Source organism: Patiria miniata, unplaced genomic scaffold (assembly GCF_015706575.1).
Source record: "Patiria miniata isolate m_02_andy unplaced genomic scaffold, ASM1570657v1 HiC_scaffold_2, whole genome shotgun sequence".
In the NCBI taxonomy this organism is placed as follows: domain Eukaryota; kingdom Metazoa; phylum Echinodermata; class Asteroidea; order Valvatida; family Asterinidae; genus Patiria; species Patiria miniata.
Window position 1 is genome coordinate 8939187 of NW_024037058.1, and position 17214 is coordinate 8956400.

Sequence of the window (17214 nt, forward strand, 5' to 3'; positions counted from 1 at the left end):
TTTGGGCGAGGTGCGCAGGCATATGTCACAAATCCATTACTGGACCAAGCCCAGTCTGTTGTGGCTTTCCCCGGAATTCCCGGGTTCATATTCATGAGCCCCCTACTAAGATAATGGCTATTTAACCAGTCCTGTAATTGGCGGTTTGTTCTGCTGTTGGATGTGGATAATAAATAAATAAATAAATAAATAAATCAATCAATCAGTTGACGACCTTAAATATGTTCGCACATACTAATAAAACAGGTGGGAGTGCAATAGTTTGTCCTTGATAAACAGTCAGGCTATCCCTATGTATGTGCAACTGTTGTCCAGAGCAGGCCTGCCTCCCATCAGAATTTGAGTGACGAGTGACGAGCCAGTTAAGTGCTGGAAATCTACCTACATCTAAGAAAGCCACATTATACTGGGCTTGGTCCAGTAATGAACCACTTGTCTTATTTCTCTTAACAGGTTTGTGTACTCAATGAAAGAGAAAAACAGGATCAAGTGCGCCCCAAGCATCAAACTAGGTCTAGCTCAGCTTTCCCTCCCCCCGCCACTTTTCAAATTTTCAACAGCCAGTTGCTTTTTGATCAGCTGATTATCCCCCCCCCCCCATTTTCAAAACCACTGCCGCATGTAGTTCATGTAATGCATAATGTGAGCGGTGCAGGGCAAAACCTTCTTCAGGAAATACTTTTAATTTGAGGGTAAAATTCTTGTATCATCTCTTCTAAACATTCATTTTATCATTCAAGGATCCAAGGACGGGACGTTCACGCAGGCTGAAGACCGTGAGATCGGCCCAGTGTCGTACAGGGTGTACCTGTACTACCTGCGAGCTATAGGGCTGAAGGCTATGGCTTTGATCATAGCCACCTACCTGATGAGAGAGTCGCTGAGAATGAGTGCCAACTTCTGGCTGTCCAGTTGGTCAACGGCCGGCTTACAGGCCAAGCAGACGGGTGTAGAGGTCAGCTAATAATCAGCCCCATCCCATCTCCACCCCACCCCACCCCCTAAAAACCTGTTTTAAATATTTGTGTACGCACTCGTTGTGATGTTGCCATGCAATATGCTGATTGTTGTTGAGAACAAAAACCAAAGTCATTTTTCCCCCAAATCTAGGAGTGCTCCTATTCATACACAGACAGACAAATTTATTCCACTTCGCGTGCCATGCATTTGCGTTCAGGCTAGTATAGGTCTCTCTGGCTGGTCTGTAGGAAATGACGTCATTTAATGACGTCATTTTCCTAGGAAATGATGTCATTTAATGAAGTCATTTCCTACTGACCAGCCACGTGCATTGGCATTTTGAGCATCAACTTGCATAACTTGCATCAGCTGCATCGTATTTTGAACACATTTCAAGCAACAAGCGCGCGTGTTTGGAACATTTTCAACACTGCGCAATCGTGCTTGATTGCGTAAAATACGCAGTTTCAGTTCCTCATTGAGAGGGACCTATTAACAGTCAGATTACATTTGTGTAAGCACTGTGACTAGTCAAATTCCATCAACTGACTAAAGAGGTAACTGGTAGGTACAGCTGTCATATCAATCACCTCCAGTCAAAGCATGGCTATAGCAATTAACAAGGGAATCAAGCTTAACTGCAATGCTTTCGCCATTGCAGGAGGCCGTCATGATAGAATTGAATGCGTGCTCAGATTGGGCTCTTCCAATGCCATATAGGTTGAGGCTGGATTTATCAACACCTTAATTGTGTTGGTTTACAAATTTGAGAATTTAGTTACAGTGGGTTTTATGTCAGCACTATAGAACACTGTTGTTCATTCCCTTTGATCTTTATCCAGTCCTTCCCCCAATCTAATCCCTCTTCTGTGGTTTCTTCTTCCACCCCTGCATGCTTGTGTGTCCCCTTGTTTGTTTCTGTACCACTGTCATTTGACTTTTAACCCCTGCGACGAGTGAGCTTTGCCCAGCGTGGGCCAGAAATCACGTGTATTGATCACCTGACTAAATGCCACGCACCACTTGACCCAGTCTCTAGGACATCTTCTAGCTTGCATAGACACTACTATTAGATAGGGTGTCAATCTTCGAGTCAACCTGGCAGTGACTGAAATGGGCGGGACTTATATCCCTTCCCATATGGTTGTGTACAAAATCCCTTCCCATATGTTTATATACAAAACCCATGCTCCCATATTTTTGTGTAGCCAAAACCCCTACCCCCTTGACCAAGTGACTCAGTCCACTCAGTCACTGCCTTGGGTACTTGCCACTGTGTACACTGTATGTTTGTGTAGAAACAGCCCCTCCCTTGTCTTGAGAAACAAAGAACTTAATTTGGTCTAAGCCAGGACGAACCTCACACGTTCGTGTGTATTTTGATAAGCTCATTGGTCCTGATAAGGACGGAAACATTAGACCCGCTAATTTTGTTGATTTGTATATTTCTGGCCAATTAAATCCAGTTGGTTAACAGTTTGCACTAGTTTTATTCATCTTTATACTTTTGTACAGAGATAATCATGATTACTTTTCTGGTTGTGTTTTCAGGCTGAGTCCATGACCCTGCCCTATCTGACAGGCTACACCGTCATCGTCATTGGTTGTATCTTGGCTGCCAGTCTAGCCAACTCCAGCTTAGTCTACTCCATCATAGCCGCCGCTAAGCATCTTCACGCAGGCATGCTGAGCAACATCATCAGAGCTCCAATGAGGTGAGTTGGTTGGACACCTCACAGATTCTGTGTCTTGATTGGCCGACAGAGAGTCACATGTGATTTGGGCAAGGCACTTTGTCACTCATTACCTGTGAGGGCAGATATGGTTATTGTGATTGAATTAGCTGCCTTGCACCTAACAGGCTACATCGAGATGTATACTCCCCAGGGAGCTGAGATGGTATTTGGAATGTTTCATGGGCTCAATGAGCATGGGTAATAATGATGAACAAAACGTAGCGCCTTGAGCACCAGTCCTGGTGGATATGTGGGCTTTTTAAATACCATCTTGTCGTGCACGGCCAAAAAGACTATTTCAATGGCTGTAAAAGTACTATGGCTGTAAAAGTACTAACATTTCATGTACATTTTCAATATTTGGGTTGAAATATGGCCTTATAAAGTTGTAGAATGTTTCAACATTCGGTCCGTTTTTAAAAATTTATTATACATGATATGATTGTGATTGAAGTTTTGAATTTTTGTGTGTACATTTTTGGTAGGTTCTTTGATACCACACCCGTGGGCCGGATTCTGAACAGATTCTCCTGTGATACCGCCATCATTGACCGGGTGAGACTTTATTAGATCTTGTATTTGCATTATGGAGAAGTTATTTCAATGTCGGGATTTGCCCCTCATCATTCGAAACTCGGTATACTTACTGTTGTCTGAGGGCTTGCGTGAACAAATTCACAAGCATACTCGGGTGAGACTTGAACCCTCAACCTCCCACTTTGACCGCCGCACTTGCTTGCTGGAGTGGCCTGGTTGCAAATCTTATATAGCAGAGGGTGTCACAACAAAAGTGGCGGTGTTTTTAGGGCCAAGATTTGTTATGCTGACTTTTTCTGCTTAAAAATAGCCAGCGTCAAGTTTGAGCCATTCCTCATTTATTGGACTGAAACTGCTACTTATGCATTGTCATGCAGTGATGATTAACGCTGGCTTGATTGTGTTTAATCTTTTGACAAGTTGCTGTTTGTTTCTTTACATTATTTTGCCTGTGTCCTTACCATGTACACAGATGTACACTTTTAGTTTACAGTCCACAAAAACATGGCCGACTTGAACGAATGTAAGTAGACAACTTGAGGAACCTTTTGATATATCAGGGCAACACATTTTTCTGCCTGACTTAAAACATCATCTTGAAAAAAAGAAGAAGAAGAAAAGGTACTTGAAGCATACCCTTACGAAACTATTACTGGACAAGCTAACAACTTTATGTGTCCCATGCCATGGTGAATTTGTTGATCGCCCCCCCCCCCCCAATGAACTGTGAAAAAATTAAATCGCAGTGTTAATCTCTTGGTGGCGCACTGTATTTGGAATCATCTGTATCATCTGTATTGATGATGGATTAAAGGTTCATATGAGTTCTCTGTTTGATCAATCTCAGTCCATCATCGAGACAGCGGACAACGTTCTCTTCTATCTTCTGTCCTGTATCTCGGCTCTTATCATCAACATCATCGTCATGCCAATGTTTGCCGTCGCCTTCCTGCCGGTCTTACTGGGCTTCATTGGTCTGCAGAAATACTTCATTGCAAGCGGGAGGTTTGTACATATGCTATGGAGCTCACGACTCCAGTGAGAGCTGTTCGAGAGTACCTGTGATGCCTCTGGCAGTGTTGTTGTCAAGTACTTTTTTTCCGAGTAACGATTACTGCCGAGTACTTAGGTTGCCGAGTACGAGTACATCCGATTACAAGAACGGGTCTCCAAGTACAAGCACTTGTACTTCTGAGTATGAGTACAAGTACTTGTACTTCCGAGTACGAGTACGAGTACTCGCATTTCCGAATACGGCCACACGACAAATGGTTCATTGTGTGTAATTGGCCCAGGCCCAGTCAGACCGATATACAGACCATCTCACGGCAAGCTGTTACCGGTGTTTGTCTGGACGTGCACAGAGGAAGCTCGGGAAATCTCGGTTTCTCCACCAGCTAATCAACCATTTCAAACTGAACGTATTGATAAAACAAGGGTAAAGTGAAGCTATATACCATTTTTTCCCCCCGAGTACTGCTCTTCGAGTGCAAGTACTTTAATGATCGAGTACAATTTTCGACAATTTTCGACAAAGTACGAGTACTTTGACATCCGAGTAGGAGTACTCCCAAAAAGGTACTCGAGTAGTACTCGAGTACGAGTACTACAACACTGGCCTCTGGTAATGGTGCAGTGAAGGACCTGTTCCATACAAGAGAACAAAAAGACACTTACTTTTTGGATCCTACCTGAACATTTGGCGATGAAACAAGCAGGAAAAAATCCCCGCGTGTTTGGCATCATCTAAGTCGTTCGGCAAAGATACCAAGTTGAATATCAATAAGCTCAATTCTTTTTTTAAAAAGGGGCAGGCTTTGGATTTATGAGGGAAATTATGGGTAAAACGGGGACGAAGACAACCTGCATGACCCAAAAGAAAAGTAAAATGGTGACAATGTGTCTGAATGCAAAAAAGGGATGAAAGTCGCATTTTCTACAAACGAACTCTTCAAAAGAACTTTTCAAAATTACAAAACAACATGAGTTGGTTTGAAGAAAAAAGAATGCTTGAGGCTGCAAAATTCAATTTAGAATTGACTGTCATTTGCAGAAGTCATTTTTGAACGAAACTTGTAAAAAATGGATATGTCCTGAAAAGTACATGATTACCTTTCTTACTAGCCTTCGCAAAAAAGACCTGAACATTTTGTGCATTGCAAATGTTTGTTCTTAATTATCAGCTCCATCAAAATGTTAATATAGCATCCAGTTACAGAATTAGGGTTATCCAAAAACAAGCTCTGCATAATATAACGTTTCACTTTTACCTGATGGACATAATTACTAACCCAGACAAAACTGAGAGCTTCCAACAGTTTTTAACGTTACGTTTCTGCCTCCAGAGAGTTGAAGCGTCTGCAGAGCATCTCCAAGTCACCGGTGGTAGCCCACCTGACCGAAACATGTGACGGACTCTCCACGATCAGAGCTTACAGGTTGGACTTTCATCGTATGAAGAGTTTATTTCCAAAATGCGATAAATGCCATTTTATTCACTTACAGAATCCAGCTCTCTCCTGGCTGCCCATAGTCACTTTCCACAGCTGTTAAAGGGAATATACAACATTTGCAAACATCGAAAAACAAAACTACAAAGTTTTTGCGAAATACCTTAATAGGATGTTGGTAAATGACAGTCTAAAGCATCCTGTAAAATTATGGCACCTGGTGTGAAGTCATTTTCAAGAAAATGGTATTTTTGTAAAAATTTCCAGCGGTGGTCGGCCGACCACCGTTAATTCAGTCCAAATTTTGTTTGCTATTGGTTACATGTTCATGAACGGGTGCAGGCCAGCTAGACTGGTACCCTTACCTTACAATTTCTGGCATCTGTAAATTGATTCATTTTATATTTAGGGGAGTCAGGGAGCCAGACTACTTGAACAGTTTTGTTTTTCTTGGTTTTTCCAGCATTTTCGAACACAAAACTTCAAACATGTGAGTGTAACAATATTTGATCTAAAGTATACTAACCCCTCAAATAGTTCATTTCTGAAAATTACAGCAAAAGCCAATGATGTATATTCCCTTTAATATACATGTAGTTAAACGCAATATAAGAACTAAGTGAAAACAAATTTTAGAGACAGCTGTCATACCGTTTGTTGTACCTAACCATTTACATTTTTCATTTTTGTTATTCAATTCAATTCAGTTCAATACAACATTTATCTATATCCAACCATGAACAAAATACAATTCATATAGCATGAAAGAAATATTTAGATACCATTTTGGAATCAAAAATATTGCAGCGACATAGCTTTTGATGTCATCACAACATCTTCATTCAGCGTAGTGACTTAAACCACTCCGGTCATGTGACCACCTTTTGGGCAATCACAAACCAGCAGGTCGTCGTAGATGGCAGGCAGTGTCTGTGTTAACTAAAATACGCGAAGCAATCGAAATCAGGACACAAAAGCCAACCCTTAACAGAGACACCGGATACGACCTGCCTGCCATCTACGATGACCTGCTGATATGTGATCGCCCAAAAGGTGGTCACATGACCGGAGTGGTTTAAGTCACTACGCTGAATGAAGATGTCGTGATGACATCGAAAGCTGAGTCGCTACAATATTTTTGGTTCCAAAAAGGTATATAAATATTTCTTATCAACGTGATGGAATCCAATAATAGTATACATGCTGTTATATAGCATGTACATTAAAGGAAAATAAATATAAATTATGTATTGGAAAACCAAATAAGCAAAATTGTAAATGACAAAGCAATGAATTGAAGCCATAATAAGCTTAAGCTTGTCAATGACAGGTGCTCAAAGCATACTGTGAATACTCAAAAGCAATTAAATGAAACAAAGACATTTCATTAGTAGAGCAATCGTAAACACATGATACTCAGTCAATAACAATGCAGTCAAACAGGTAATTAATCAAGAGTTAACTATCAAAAGTTGGAATGCGAAAAAAACCCCAGTTATGTCGCGTTTTGAAAGTTAGCTCTTCAAATAATATTTCAACCAAAAAAGACTTGCTGGATTGGATTAGCAATAAATAATGGTATGTTGTAGTGGTTTGGTTGTTATTAGACTTATGGCCTACGCTCCCAAATAGTCCCTTTTTTCAGCGTACTTGGTGTCCCTGTGTTCACAGAAATGTTCACAGGTTAAATCATGCTCGTAATTTGTTTTAATCTGATACACCATGCCCTCTGGAGACATGCACACAATAGGGAACAAAAGACTGTATACGTCTCCACAGGGCAATTTCCACAAGGTTATCATGAAATAGATATGTGGATTTTACTCAAAAACTAGGAATTTTCAAGGTGGGTTGATCCGTCGCAAATGGTGGAGTCTTAGAAAAGGGATAATATTAAGTCCAAATTTCAGCCAAGGAAATTAATTCTGGTTAAAATAAGAGCATTTTCAAATTACACTTTCAAACTCGAAAAGGTCAAACAATATTTACCATCAATTTTGCCACTGTACTTATACAGTGAATATTTGTGAATACTTGTGAATATTCACAATATGTTTCACACTGTCTGATGTGTATTTAATTTGTGTCTGACTCGGTTCTAGTAAGACGAATGGATGCAACCAATTTTCTATAGTGTTTATAATTTTTTACCAATTTTCTGTAGTGTTTACAAATAATTTTTAATACAGCAACTGAGATCTATTGTGTATTCACTGTACATTTGTTGTTATCAGAGCTGAGCGACGTTTCTTGGATGTAGCCCAGCAGAGAGTGACGGCCAACACGACGGCATTCACCTATCTGTGGTGCACCTATCGCTGGATTGGAGTCAGAATGGTAAAAATGATCATCTTTCAAATCTCAGCATAGATTTTTACCGAGGATGTTCTCTCCATTCCAAAAACAAACATTTTTATGCCCCGCGGCGAAGCCGAAGGGGCATACTGTTTCCGCCTTGTCCTTCCGTGGGTGGGTGGGTGTGTGGGTGAGTTTGTCTTACATACGCAGTGTGGACTTCCGAACAAAAGACGTCCACATAATGTAGGTAGCACCGACGTTGTGTGGACTTACCCCACGTCCACACAGTGTTTCCCCATTTCTGGAAAACAGGTTTAGAGGCATTTTTGGGTTAGGTTTATCTGTAGCAGAATGAAGAGAAACACTAAAGGGAATCATAGAAAAAAAATTGGGTTGAAAGAGTTTTCACAGTTTGAGAAAAATGAGTTTTTTCACTGGTTTTTCTTAACTACACGAAAGCAATGGAAAGTCCACACTAGTCATGTGAAACAAGTATGGGTGTGTGGGTGTGTGTGTCCGGACAAATCTTGTCAGCACGATAACTTGAGAAATACTTAACATATGAACTTCAAATTTGGTTTGTGGATTGTCCTTGGTAATCCTAAGAAGCCTTTTGCATTTGGGGCCAAAAGGTCAAGGGTCAAGGTCACAGTGGCTGAAACAATAGAAATTTTGTCAGCGCGATAACTTGAGAAATACTTTACATATGAACTTCAAATTTGGTTTGTGGATTGTCCTTGGTAATCCTAAGAAGCCTTTTGCATTTGGGGCCAAAAGGTCAAGGGTCAAGGTCACAGTGGCTTAAACAATCGAAACCTTGTATTTATTCTGAGATCATAGGGATTAGGGATTAATTCATATAAAACCTACAGAAGACACTAATGCTGTCAATTAATGAACGTTCCATGTGACCAAGGTACATGTAAGTTGATGTTAAAAGAGTGGTGTTATGTCATGGGAACAGTCACGGTTGCGGGGCATTTGTGTTTGTAAACACACCTGACTTGTTTTTTTACTGTTTCATTCTTTAAACGGTGAATCTAGGGAAGTACAATTTGAAAGCAATCTTTTGTCGTTTTCATTTGATTGAAAAGCAGGCAAACTTTGTATCAGGGTGGATTTTGGCCATTTTTATATTTTGGTTAACTCTCATTCCTCATTTCTTGAAATTCCATCCGTAAAATATATTTGTGGTCATTTTTTCGAGGTTTGCCACTTCAAAGATTTCGTAGTTTTATCTGATATTGTTGCGCAACGAAACCACAAAATAGCTACATTGTCACTCCTGATGTATACAAAAGTGGATCGACTCGACCCTATACCATTTCGGCAGAATCAGCAGGCTTTCGTCTTAAGAAAATGTTACTTTGAAATCAAGACTTTATTTTGTATCTGAAATATTGTAATCAAAATTATGTAAGTTGAGTAACGACTATCCAATTTCAAAACCTCATGTATCATTCGAAAGCTTAAAGTAAGTAGACTTTTTGATAAAAAAAAAACACCTGAAGATTTGATTTCCTGCCCATGTTTCATCTGGTTTGAAATGCCATTCTAGGACATGCTTGGTTCATTGCTGGTGTTATTTGCAAGTGTTGGAACCATGTGGTGTGCGATATACAGCGATCTGGACCCCAGCCTAGCTGCTCTGGCCATAACGGACATACTACGGGTAAGTCACCTCACATCCCCAAACAAATACAAGCTAGGTCACTCTTAACTCTATCAGGACTGGCTATATGGGGGTCTTCTCAGGACCAGGGTTGGAGTGGGAGGGAAGGGTTAACATTATATTCCCAAGCAAAATTTCGGTATGCGATAGCTATATTTCTTGGCAGAAATGTTAGGTGGCTGGTAATCTTCGGTGACCACAATTAGGGCGCTTAATTGCTACAATTTTGCCCATGCAGTTTCAGTCAAAAACAGTATCTTTGGCATAATTTCTACAGTTGTCATTCAAATGCTTTCAAATTTCATAGAATCATTCTTTGGGGCAATATCCATCAAATTGAATCACTTTTGTCACCGAAAGCCCCCTTAGACAGTGCTGTATCCACGCTTTGAGACAAAATCATTTATCGATCAAGATAGTGTTATAATTTCTTTGAATTTTTTTCATATAAGAATTGTCAAAAAAAGGTGTCAGTTTGTGAAACGGTGACAATTTGTGCTGAAAAGGTGGAAATTAAAAGCGGGTTTTGTGCCTCCCTCCCTCCCCGGTTGTGATAGGGTAAAGTGCTAAATATTTATCTTATAAACATGACCAATTATATCCCTGCTATTTCGGACAAACTTGTCTGCAATTTATCCCAGGCATTTAGTGATATATGACTTGGCTCCTATCTGGTTAACATTTGTAGCTTTCTTCTTAACCCTACTTAATTATCAACAGGTCTCCAGCCAAGTGAACTGGTTGGTGCGTTACACCACGGACACGGAGATCCAGATGAATTCAGTGGAGCGTGTCAAGCATTACAGCAGCTTAGCCAACGAGCTCTACGACGGTACCGACCCTCCGCCCGATTGGCCAGACAAGGGTCAGGTGACATTCAGCAACGTATCGCTGCGATATGCTCAGGAGCTGCCAGTCGTGGTGGAGGGAGTGGATGTGGAATTCCAACCTGGAGAGAAGGTTGTGATATTTGTGTTATTCCCTAATAGCTCATCATCCATCCAAAGACACTTTAAGCACATATGTCAAGGTCACACATAAGCTGGGCGTGTGACAGTGGGAGCGCGGCAAAGGCCATCATATTGCAGCCTTGGCTTACCCTGGGGACAAGTGTGTCTCTTCTGGTTGATGTTTTGTGTGTGTGTGTGTGTGTGCAAACATAACCATTCACACAGAGCCATGGTGTGTGGTGCTATATGATATCTTTGCACAGAACCGAGTCACCTAAATGCTTAACCCCATAAGGACGGGGTGTAATGGCGACATTCCTCCACACATAGAGCAAGTGGCCCGCATGACTGCACAGCCTTTGTGTGGTAGCGGGACTGCACAAAAGCAGCAGCTGTGGAACTACCCACTAGCCATGTGCCACGGCATACCACAGCTGGCAACTGCATTCCAATGAGGATTAGCGGCCGCGGCCATGACCGCTTCCCGTACGCATGGGGTTAACCTAAACACTTGATGTGAATGCCAGTAGGTGAATTTGTTGTCACGAAGCATCCACATCAGAATTTGCTGTAGTTTGAATTGTTTTTCAAATTAACAGTGTGAAAACTTGGCATTCGCACCACAAACTGGTTGTCGTATTTGCTTCTAGACTTATTCAGCAAACAAATTCTCACAAGTCAAACTTACAAAAGTTAGAATTCTATCCAAATAATATAAGACAGTTAAAGACTTGCATAGAAACGCTCAGAATCTATTTCCATTTTGCTTTGAGGTGTTCATTGGTTATTTTGTTGTTAATGAAAGGTTGCACTGTGTGGCCAGACTGGAAGTGGAAAGACGTCCCTAGCATTGTCGCTCTTCAGAATCCTGGAGATTTGTCAAGGTAAAAACCCCTTTCCCCCACCAACTCCCCTCTCTCACCCCACCCATCCCCCAGCTCCACCCCACCCCACACCCAGAACCCCACCCCACACCCAGAACCCCACCCCAAACCCAGAACCCCACCCCAAACCCAAAACCCCACCCCTTTCCCTTTCCATACCAGCCCCCCTCGCCTAAGCCCTCCCTGACCCCCTCAAATTCCCCCTCCTACGATTGTCATAGTGCAATACTTGAATTTTATAGGACATCAATTGTCACCCTGTGCACAAACCCTTTGAGACTGGTCTGACAAATTCTAAGTGTTTTCTCAGTGAATGCTGCAATATTTTCCCAGCTAAATTTGATTTTTTTTAGGACATGCCATCACTTTGCAATGACAGCAAGGAAAACTTAGTGATGTCCATGTATATAGAATTCTTTTCATCTACTTATGGGCTCTGTGCACGAGCTGGAGAGGGCGCTAGCTAATTTACCACTTTCAAAAGCCGTGTTGAGGGGACACACCGCATGCGCACCCATACTTGTCCTACATAACCCCCGAGGACAGACACACAAAGGGAGAACAACAGATCCTTTCAGTCCTCGGGAGTTGGGTCTTTTGTTCAAAACGGTCCTCTGTGGTAGGTGTGTGTGCTCAGTCTATGGGAGTGTGTTACTGGGACAAAGGAAAACACAAATCATGGTCCTCGGGAGTATAGTAAAACAAGAGGGTGTGGGTTCACGCGTGTTTAGCATTAAGTACGCACAACTTATTTCATTCGGAATGTGGACAAAGCCAGAGTATCTTCGCGTGAGCGTCAGGGGCCATCGTACATTTGTTCGAATGTCAATCCAAGTGGTCTCCCCCAACTCTCCCTGCCTTACCATTGAGGGGGTACTTGTGCACAGATCCAGCATAAGGCAATTTATTCCACAGTCAATGAATTAATTTAAGCACTGTGTCATGTCTGCCTTATCTTATTGAAAAGTAACATTGTTTCTGCCACCATATACAGGTCAAATCCTAATTGATGGCATAGACATCACAACAGTACCAGTTGAAGTTTTACGCCAGGCACTGTCAATCATTCCACAGGATCCTGAACTCTTTACAGGCACAATCAGGTTAGGCAAGATCTGGCACTATCTTCAGAGAAGAAAATGAACTTTAGCTGTATTATAGGCTGTTTTTTCAGCCTATAATACAGCTTACTATAATTTCCGTGTGACTTGACTGTTGTTTTTTTTTGGCTAGGGGTCACAAAGGGGTAATTCCTTAATTCAGATGAACAAATGTCAGACGTTTAATGAGCTTCTGTTGGTAGTGTGAATATGATATGTGACATCTAAAAACGGAAAACAGTTACAGGCTAAACAAATGTTCTACCACCTTTACAACCTTGTAAAATCATGGAGAGAGAAGCAACTGTAGAAAAGTTTCTTGCCCAAGAACACAAGCACCATGTTCCAAGATTGCTCCACAATTTCCAGGGTCACTCTCGGAGTTATCGACCAATCAATAGCATTGGACACTTTTCTGTCCAAGATTGCTTCACAGCTTCAGGAAAAAAAAGCCAGACTTGGCAAGGATATGGGCTTTGCCGAAAGAATGATTTTTTTGGTGGAAAAACCCAGGGTGTTCTTAAGGTTCCTAGTTGTAACAACACTTTCCAAAATTAAACAAAATCCAAAGACGACCAAGAAGAATTACTGCACCCAAAATGGCTTGAAAGTGCAAATGATTTCCAGATTCGTGATTGTAAAATAGCTTAACCCTAAAAATCCCCACCCAGTCAAAGTCTATCACTAGGATTTTATCTGTTGGAGTGAGTACTGCACTAGTAAACTGATTATACTTTACATGGGGTTAGGCATACCACCATAATCAGAGTCCAACAGTTTGGGTGTCAAGTTTAATATGGTGTTGGAATTTGCAGGAGTGATGATGAAGGTTCCTAGTAAATCACTCAAGGGAGTTAGGGTAAATCTTCGTAGTTTGTTTGCTTTTGTGGAACGTTTCTTGGTTGTTTATTTTATTTTTTTACCCAGGAGAAACTTGGATCCTGAAGGGCGGAGCTCCGACATTGAGCTTTGGGTTTCTCTTGAAATCGCTCAACTTAAGCATGTGGTGTCTGGCCTACAGAAGGGATTGGGTGAGAATTAAGCCATAATTTATCAAATTTTGATCTTTCCTTGTTTTGTCGACGATACATCTGAGAAAGGTGAGAGCTCAACCCATTGTAAGCACCTGTACTACACTGTATTACATTGTATCTTTTGCCTCACTTTTCTTTTCTTCCAGATTCGGAGGTAGCAGAGGGAGGCGAGAACTTCAGCGTAGGGCAGCGTCAGCTGTTCTGCCTGGCTCGTGCCTTCTTGAGAAAGTCTCGCATTCTTGTCATGGATGAGGCTACGGCTTCCATGGATATAGACACGGTCAGTGATAACTACTCTCTTCTTCGAGACAGAAAAGAAAATCTGTCACAATCGTCAAGATTATTGCCAGATATTTTACTCTTTGCTGATGTAGGCCTATCCTTACGTCCGAGTCAAAGCAAATATTTTTACGGGAAACTTGGAGGCAACCAAAATGAACTGCAATCTACTTTGAAATCCTTGGGTGAACCACTGTTTCTAAAAACGTATGGACATTTACTCAAAACTTGTAAAGTTAAATATTTCCCTGTCACATCAGTCGTTGAAATTCTACACTTGTGATCACTATTCTATGCTGACAAAGTAAAACTCTCCAATAGGGCCTACAGCGACAAGTGCAAAGTTTTTTATAAAAGTTATATTGGTGAGGGGCAAAATCTGATATTTAAATTAAGATCTCCCGATACAAATTCACATCATACAAGAGGGCAAAGCTCTGTTCCAACACAGTAACCACAGAATCCTAAGGTACTGTATGGAAATGTGTTTACCAGCAAAGATTCCTTTACCTGTGAAAAATGCTCACTGTCAGTGCTGAAAGCCCTGCCATTGTAAGCAGAGCCATGAACACCATGGATAACTTTGCATTGTCACTGCTAGAAGGTATGATTATGCAAACATGTACACCGCACCCAGCACAAGTCTTAGGTCTTAGACATTGACAAAATAAAATGGGGAACCCACCAACATAGGGCTGGCTAGCTGGGTTAGTAGAGCACAGGAACGGCAATCTGCAAGTCACAGGTTCAAACCCAACTCCAGTCAATTTCTTTGTGCATCTTTGTTTTTAAGGGTTGCGGAAGATTTCATTTTTTTCTCAGCTTTTAAAAGTGGATAATTTGTAATATATTTTTTTTTCACAGGATAAGATTTTGCAGGAAGTGGTTGCAACCACCTTTGCCGATCGCACCATCTTGACCATCGCTGTAAGTTCCTCTTTCTGAAAAATTGCTTCAACCTGTATTTTTTTCCACTCTTTCTTTTATATTCTTTGTGTTTTCTTTCTAACAGTAACTGGTTAGCACCTCTGCTACATTGTATTACATTGTGTTTACTGACTGAAGAATCAATAAACCATAGAGTGCTGGTGTGGTTTCTGGTACTTTAGGGCGGTTTCAAGCTCTATACAGTGACTAAAGGGTTAACTTACCTTCACTTCCTAAATTAAGAAATAAACCAAATTGTTAAAATGATACATGTCTTTAACGGGCATGCAGCTTTACCTCAGATCCGCCTTGATTTCCTCATGTTGTTTTAACCTCTCGTGTATGCCATTAAAAACATTGAAAAAAACCAAGATAAAGTCATTAGAAGCTTCAATTGCCTCTTTTTGTGATTCAGACATTGATTACACTTTACTCATTTTGCACTTTGGGGGTGAATGGTTGACGTGTGATTTTGGGTAGTTTCCAAATCACCATTTTCTTGGGTTGGGAAGTATTTGTGTTTGTGATTTGGCTGAGAGAAAGTTTGTCTTCTATTTCCAGCATCGCATTTCCACCATCATGAACTTTGACACGGTCTTGGTTCTCAGTGACGGCAAGATCATCGAGCAGGACTCACCCATGAACTTGATAGGCAAGGAGGACAGCGTGTTTGCATCACTGGCAAGGGGGAATGAGTAGTGATGAGTTACGTCGTAACTCACTAGTCATGAGTAGTGACTATAGCAGTGAGCTTTTATGGCCAGTTTATAGTCGGTCGCGCAATAGTTGCACAATGATCACGCAACTGAAAAACTGACGCCTGATCATCTTACATACGGTTCAGTTGTTGCTGTAGCCCCAGCGACTTGTGGGCAAAGGACGCTGACGACGTCACTACAGAGTTCAAATAATTAAACTTTGACACGGCCGCTGACCTCACTTTTCTGTATTGAGCCAATAGGATTGCTCAATCTGTAAGAAATAATGAATATGCAAATGGTACAGATTAATATCGAACAAAATAAATGACCGTGTTGTTGTAAAGCAATTTCTGGATATTTTTGCTGTTTGACAGGCTAACAGGAACAAAAATAATCAGAACTTTTTTGTAAACATTCTTCTTATTAATTCGTTGAAAGCAAATTTCTACGTGATGCTGAGACAAAATGGTCAGTAAACATCTGTAAATTTCGTTATTTATGTGACTTTTTCAGTGTATTTATTTTTGCTGTAAAAGGTCTCTCCAGTAGCCAAAATGGTGCGTGGAAGGTTTTGAGATTTAGTAAATGATAATACATTGTAAATGTGCTATTGATTAATTAGTTGTTTCAATCTGTTATTGTTGATGATTGAAGATCAAATATGCAAATATAAGAAGAATATGCATATATTTTGTTATAAAAAAGCTGGAATATATTAATGCCAATATATTTTGATAAAACAGTATTTATTTTTGCTTATTTTTCAGGTTTATCGATTATGCTTAAAATGAATTTGTGCGGTAGTTGTACAAATTGGATAATTGTATCAATCAAGACTATCAAAGTTTCAAAAGTGTGTGAAAAGTCCCTAAACTATAAAAGAATGAACAGTTCGAATATTAAAGAAAGCAGCAGAAGGTCATTGTTTTAAGATGATAACTTGTTCGGCTGTGAGATTTGTTCTTTATTACAGTAATCATTAAAATCAAATTAAAACAAAAGAAGTATACTGCGTATTGTAGAAAAGTCTTTCATCAATGTGGACCATCAGGTCGGCGTTTTTCTCCAGTTTCAGTAACATGAAAGGACTAAAATATAATATAATAATTCTAATAATAACATTCATTGACGTCTTGGGCCAAGACTAATGTGAAAGCTCAGAGTAATATTTGTAGTACCTTTTTTTTGTCGATGGATACAAATTGTCTCACTTTCGTCCATTTTATTTATAAAATATAGCAGCATGGTTGGAAGAGCGTGAACTGATCTTTTAAAAGTTAGATATATCAATCAGTTTCAATGCGGCGATCAGTGTCATCGTTGGGATGTGATAGTGCTAGGCTTGTTCAGCTAATTCCTTCATACATTTGTACGTGCATTAATAGGCGGACATTCGAGTTTTCCCACTTCTTAAAACTTGATATAAACTTAATACGAACTTTATTCCAAAATACTGCCCTCTGGTTCTTTTTGACGGAATGCATTTGACTTTCAACGAAGGTCAATAACCAGTACCAGGAAATACCTGTGGAATCGGGGTGTAAATATCTCGTACGTCGCGCCTATACACCAATACCCCATTCACCCTCTTGTCTTGTAGTCTCACACTATGCTTTTAAGTGAAACTTCACGCTTGCATAATAGACTCGGACTCGTCCGGCGACTACCCACGTCTAGATGTCCTGC

At 40.6% G+C, this 17214-nt stretch overlaps 1 protein-coding gene across 4 annotated transcripts in view; it reads left to right on the forward strand.

Annotated features, from left to right (window-relative positions):
• Positions 1-16532, forward strand: part of LOC119726307 (ATP-binding cassette sub-family C member 9-like) — a 42587-nt gene extending 26055 nt beyond the window's left edge. For all 4 annotated transcript variants that reach the window (XM_038197960.1, XM_038197962.1, XM_038197961.1 and 1 more), the window contains 14 exons: positions 741-955; positions 2512-2675; positions 3182-3251; positions 4081-4238; positions 5579-5671; positions 7918-8020; positions 9540-9653; positions 10374-10613; positions 11409-11487; positions 12482-12590; positions 13515-13618; positions 13768-13901; positions 14765-14827; positions 15389-16532. In XM_038197960.1, the coding sequence (XP_038053888.1) occupies positions 741-955; positions 2512-2675; positions 3182-3251; positions 4081-4238; positions 5579-5671; positions 7918-8020; positions 9540-9653; positions 10374-10613; positions 11409-11487; positions 12482-12590; positions 13515-13618; positions 13768-13901; positions 14765-14827; positions 15389-15526 (1784 nt within the window). In that variant the 3' untranslated portion in view covers positions 15527-16532. The remainder of the gene's footprint in view (positions 1-740; positions 956-2511; positions 2676-3181; positions 3252-4080; positions 4239-5578; positions 5672-7917; positions 8021-9539; positions 9654-10373; positions 10614-11408; positions 11488-12481; positions 12591-13514; positions 13619-13767; positions 13902-14764; positions 14828-15388) is intronic.
• Positions 16533-17214: the final 682 nt, after the last annotated feature.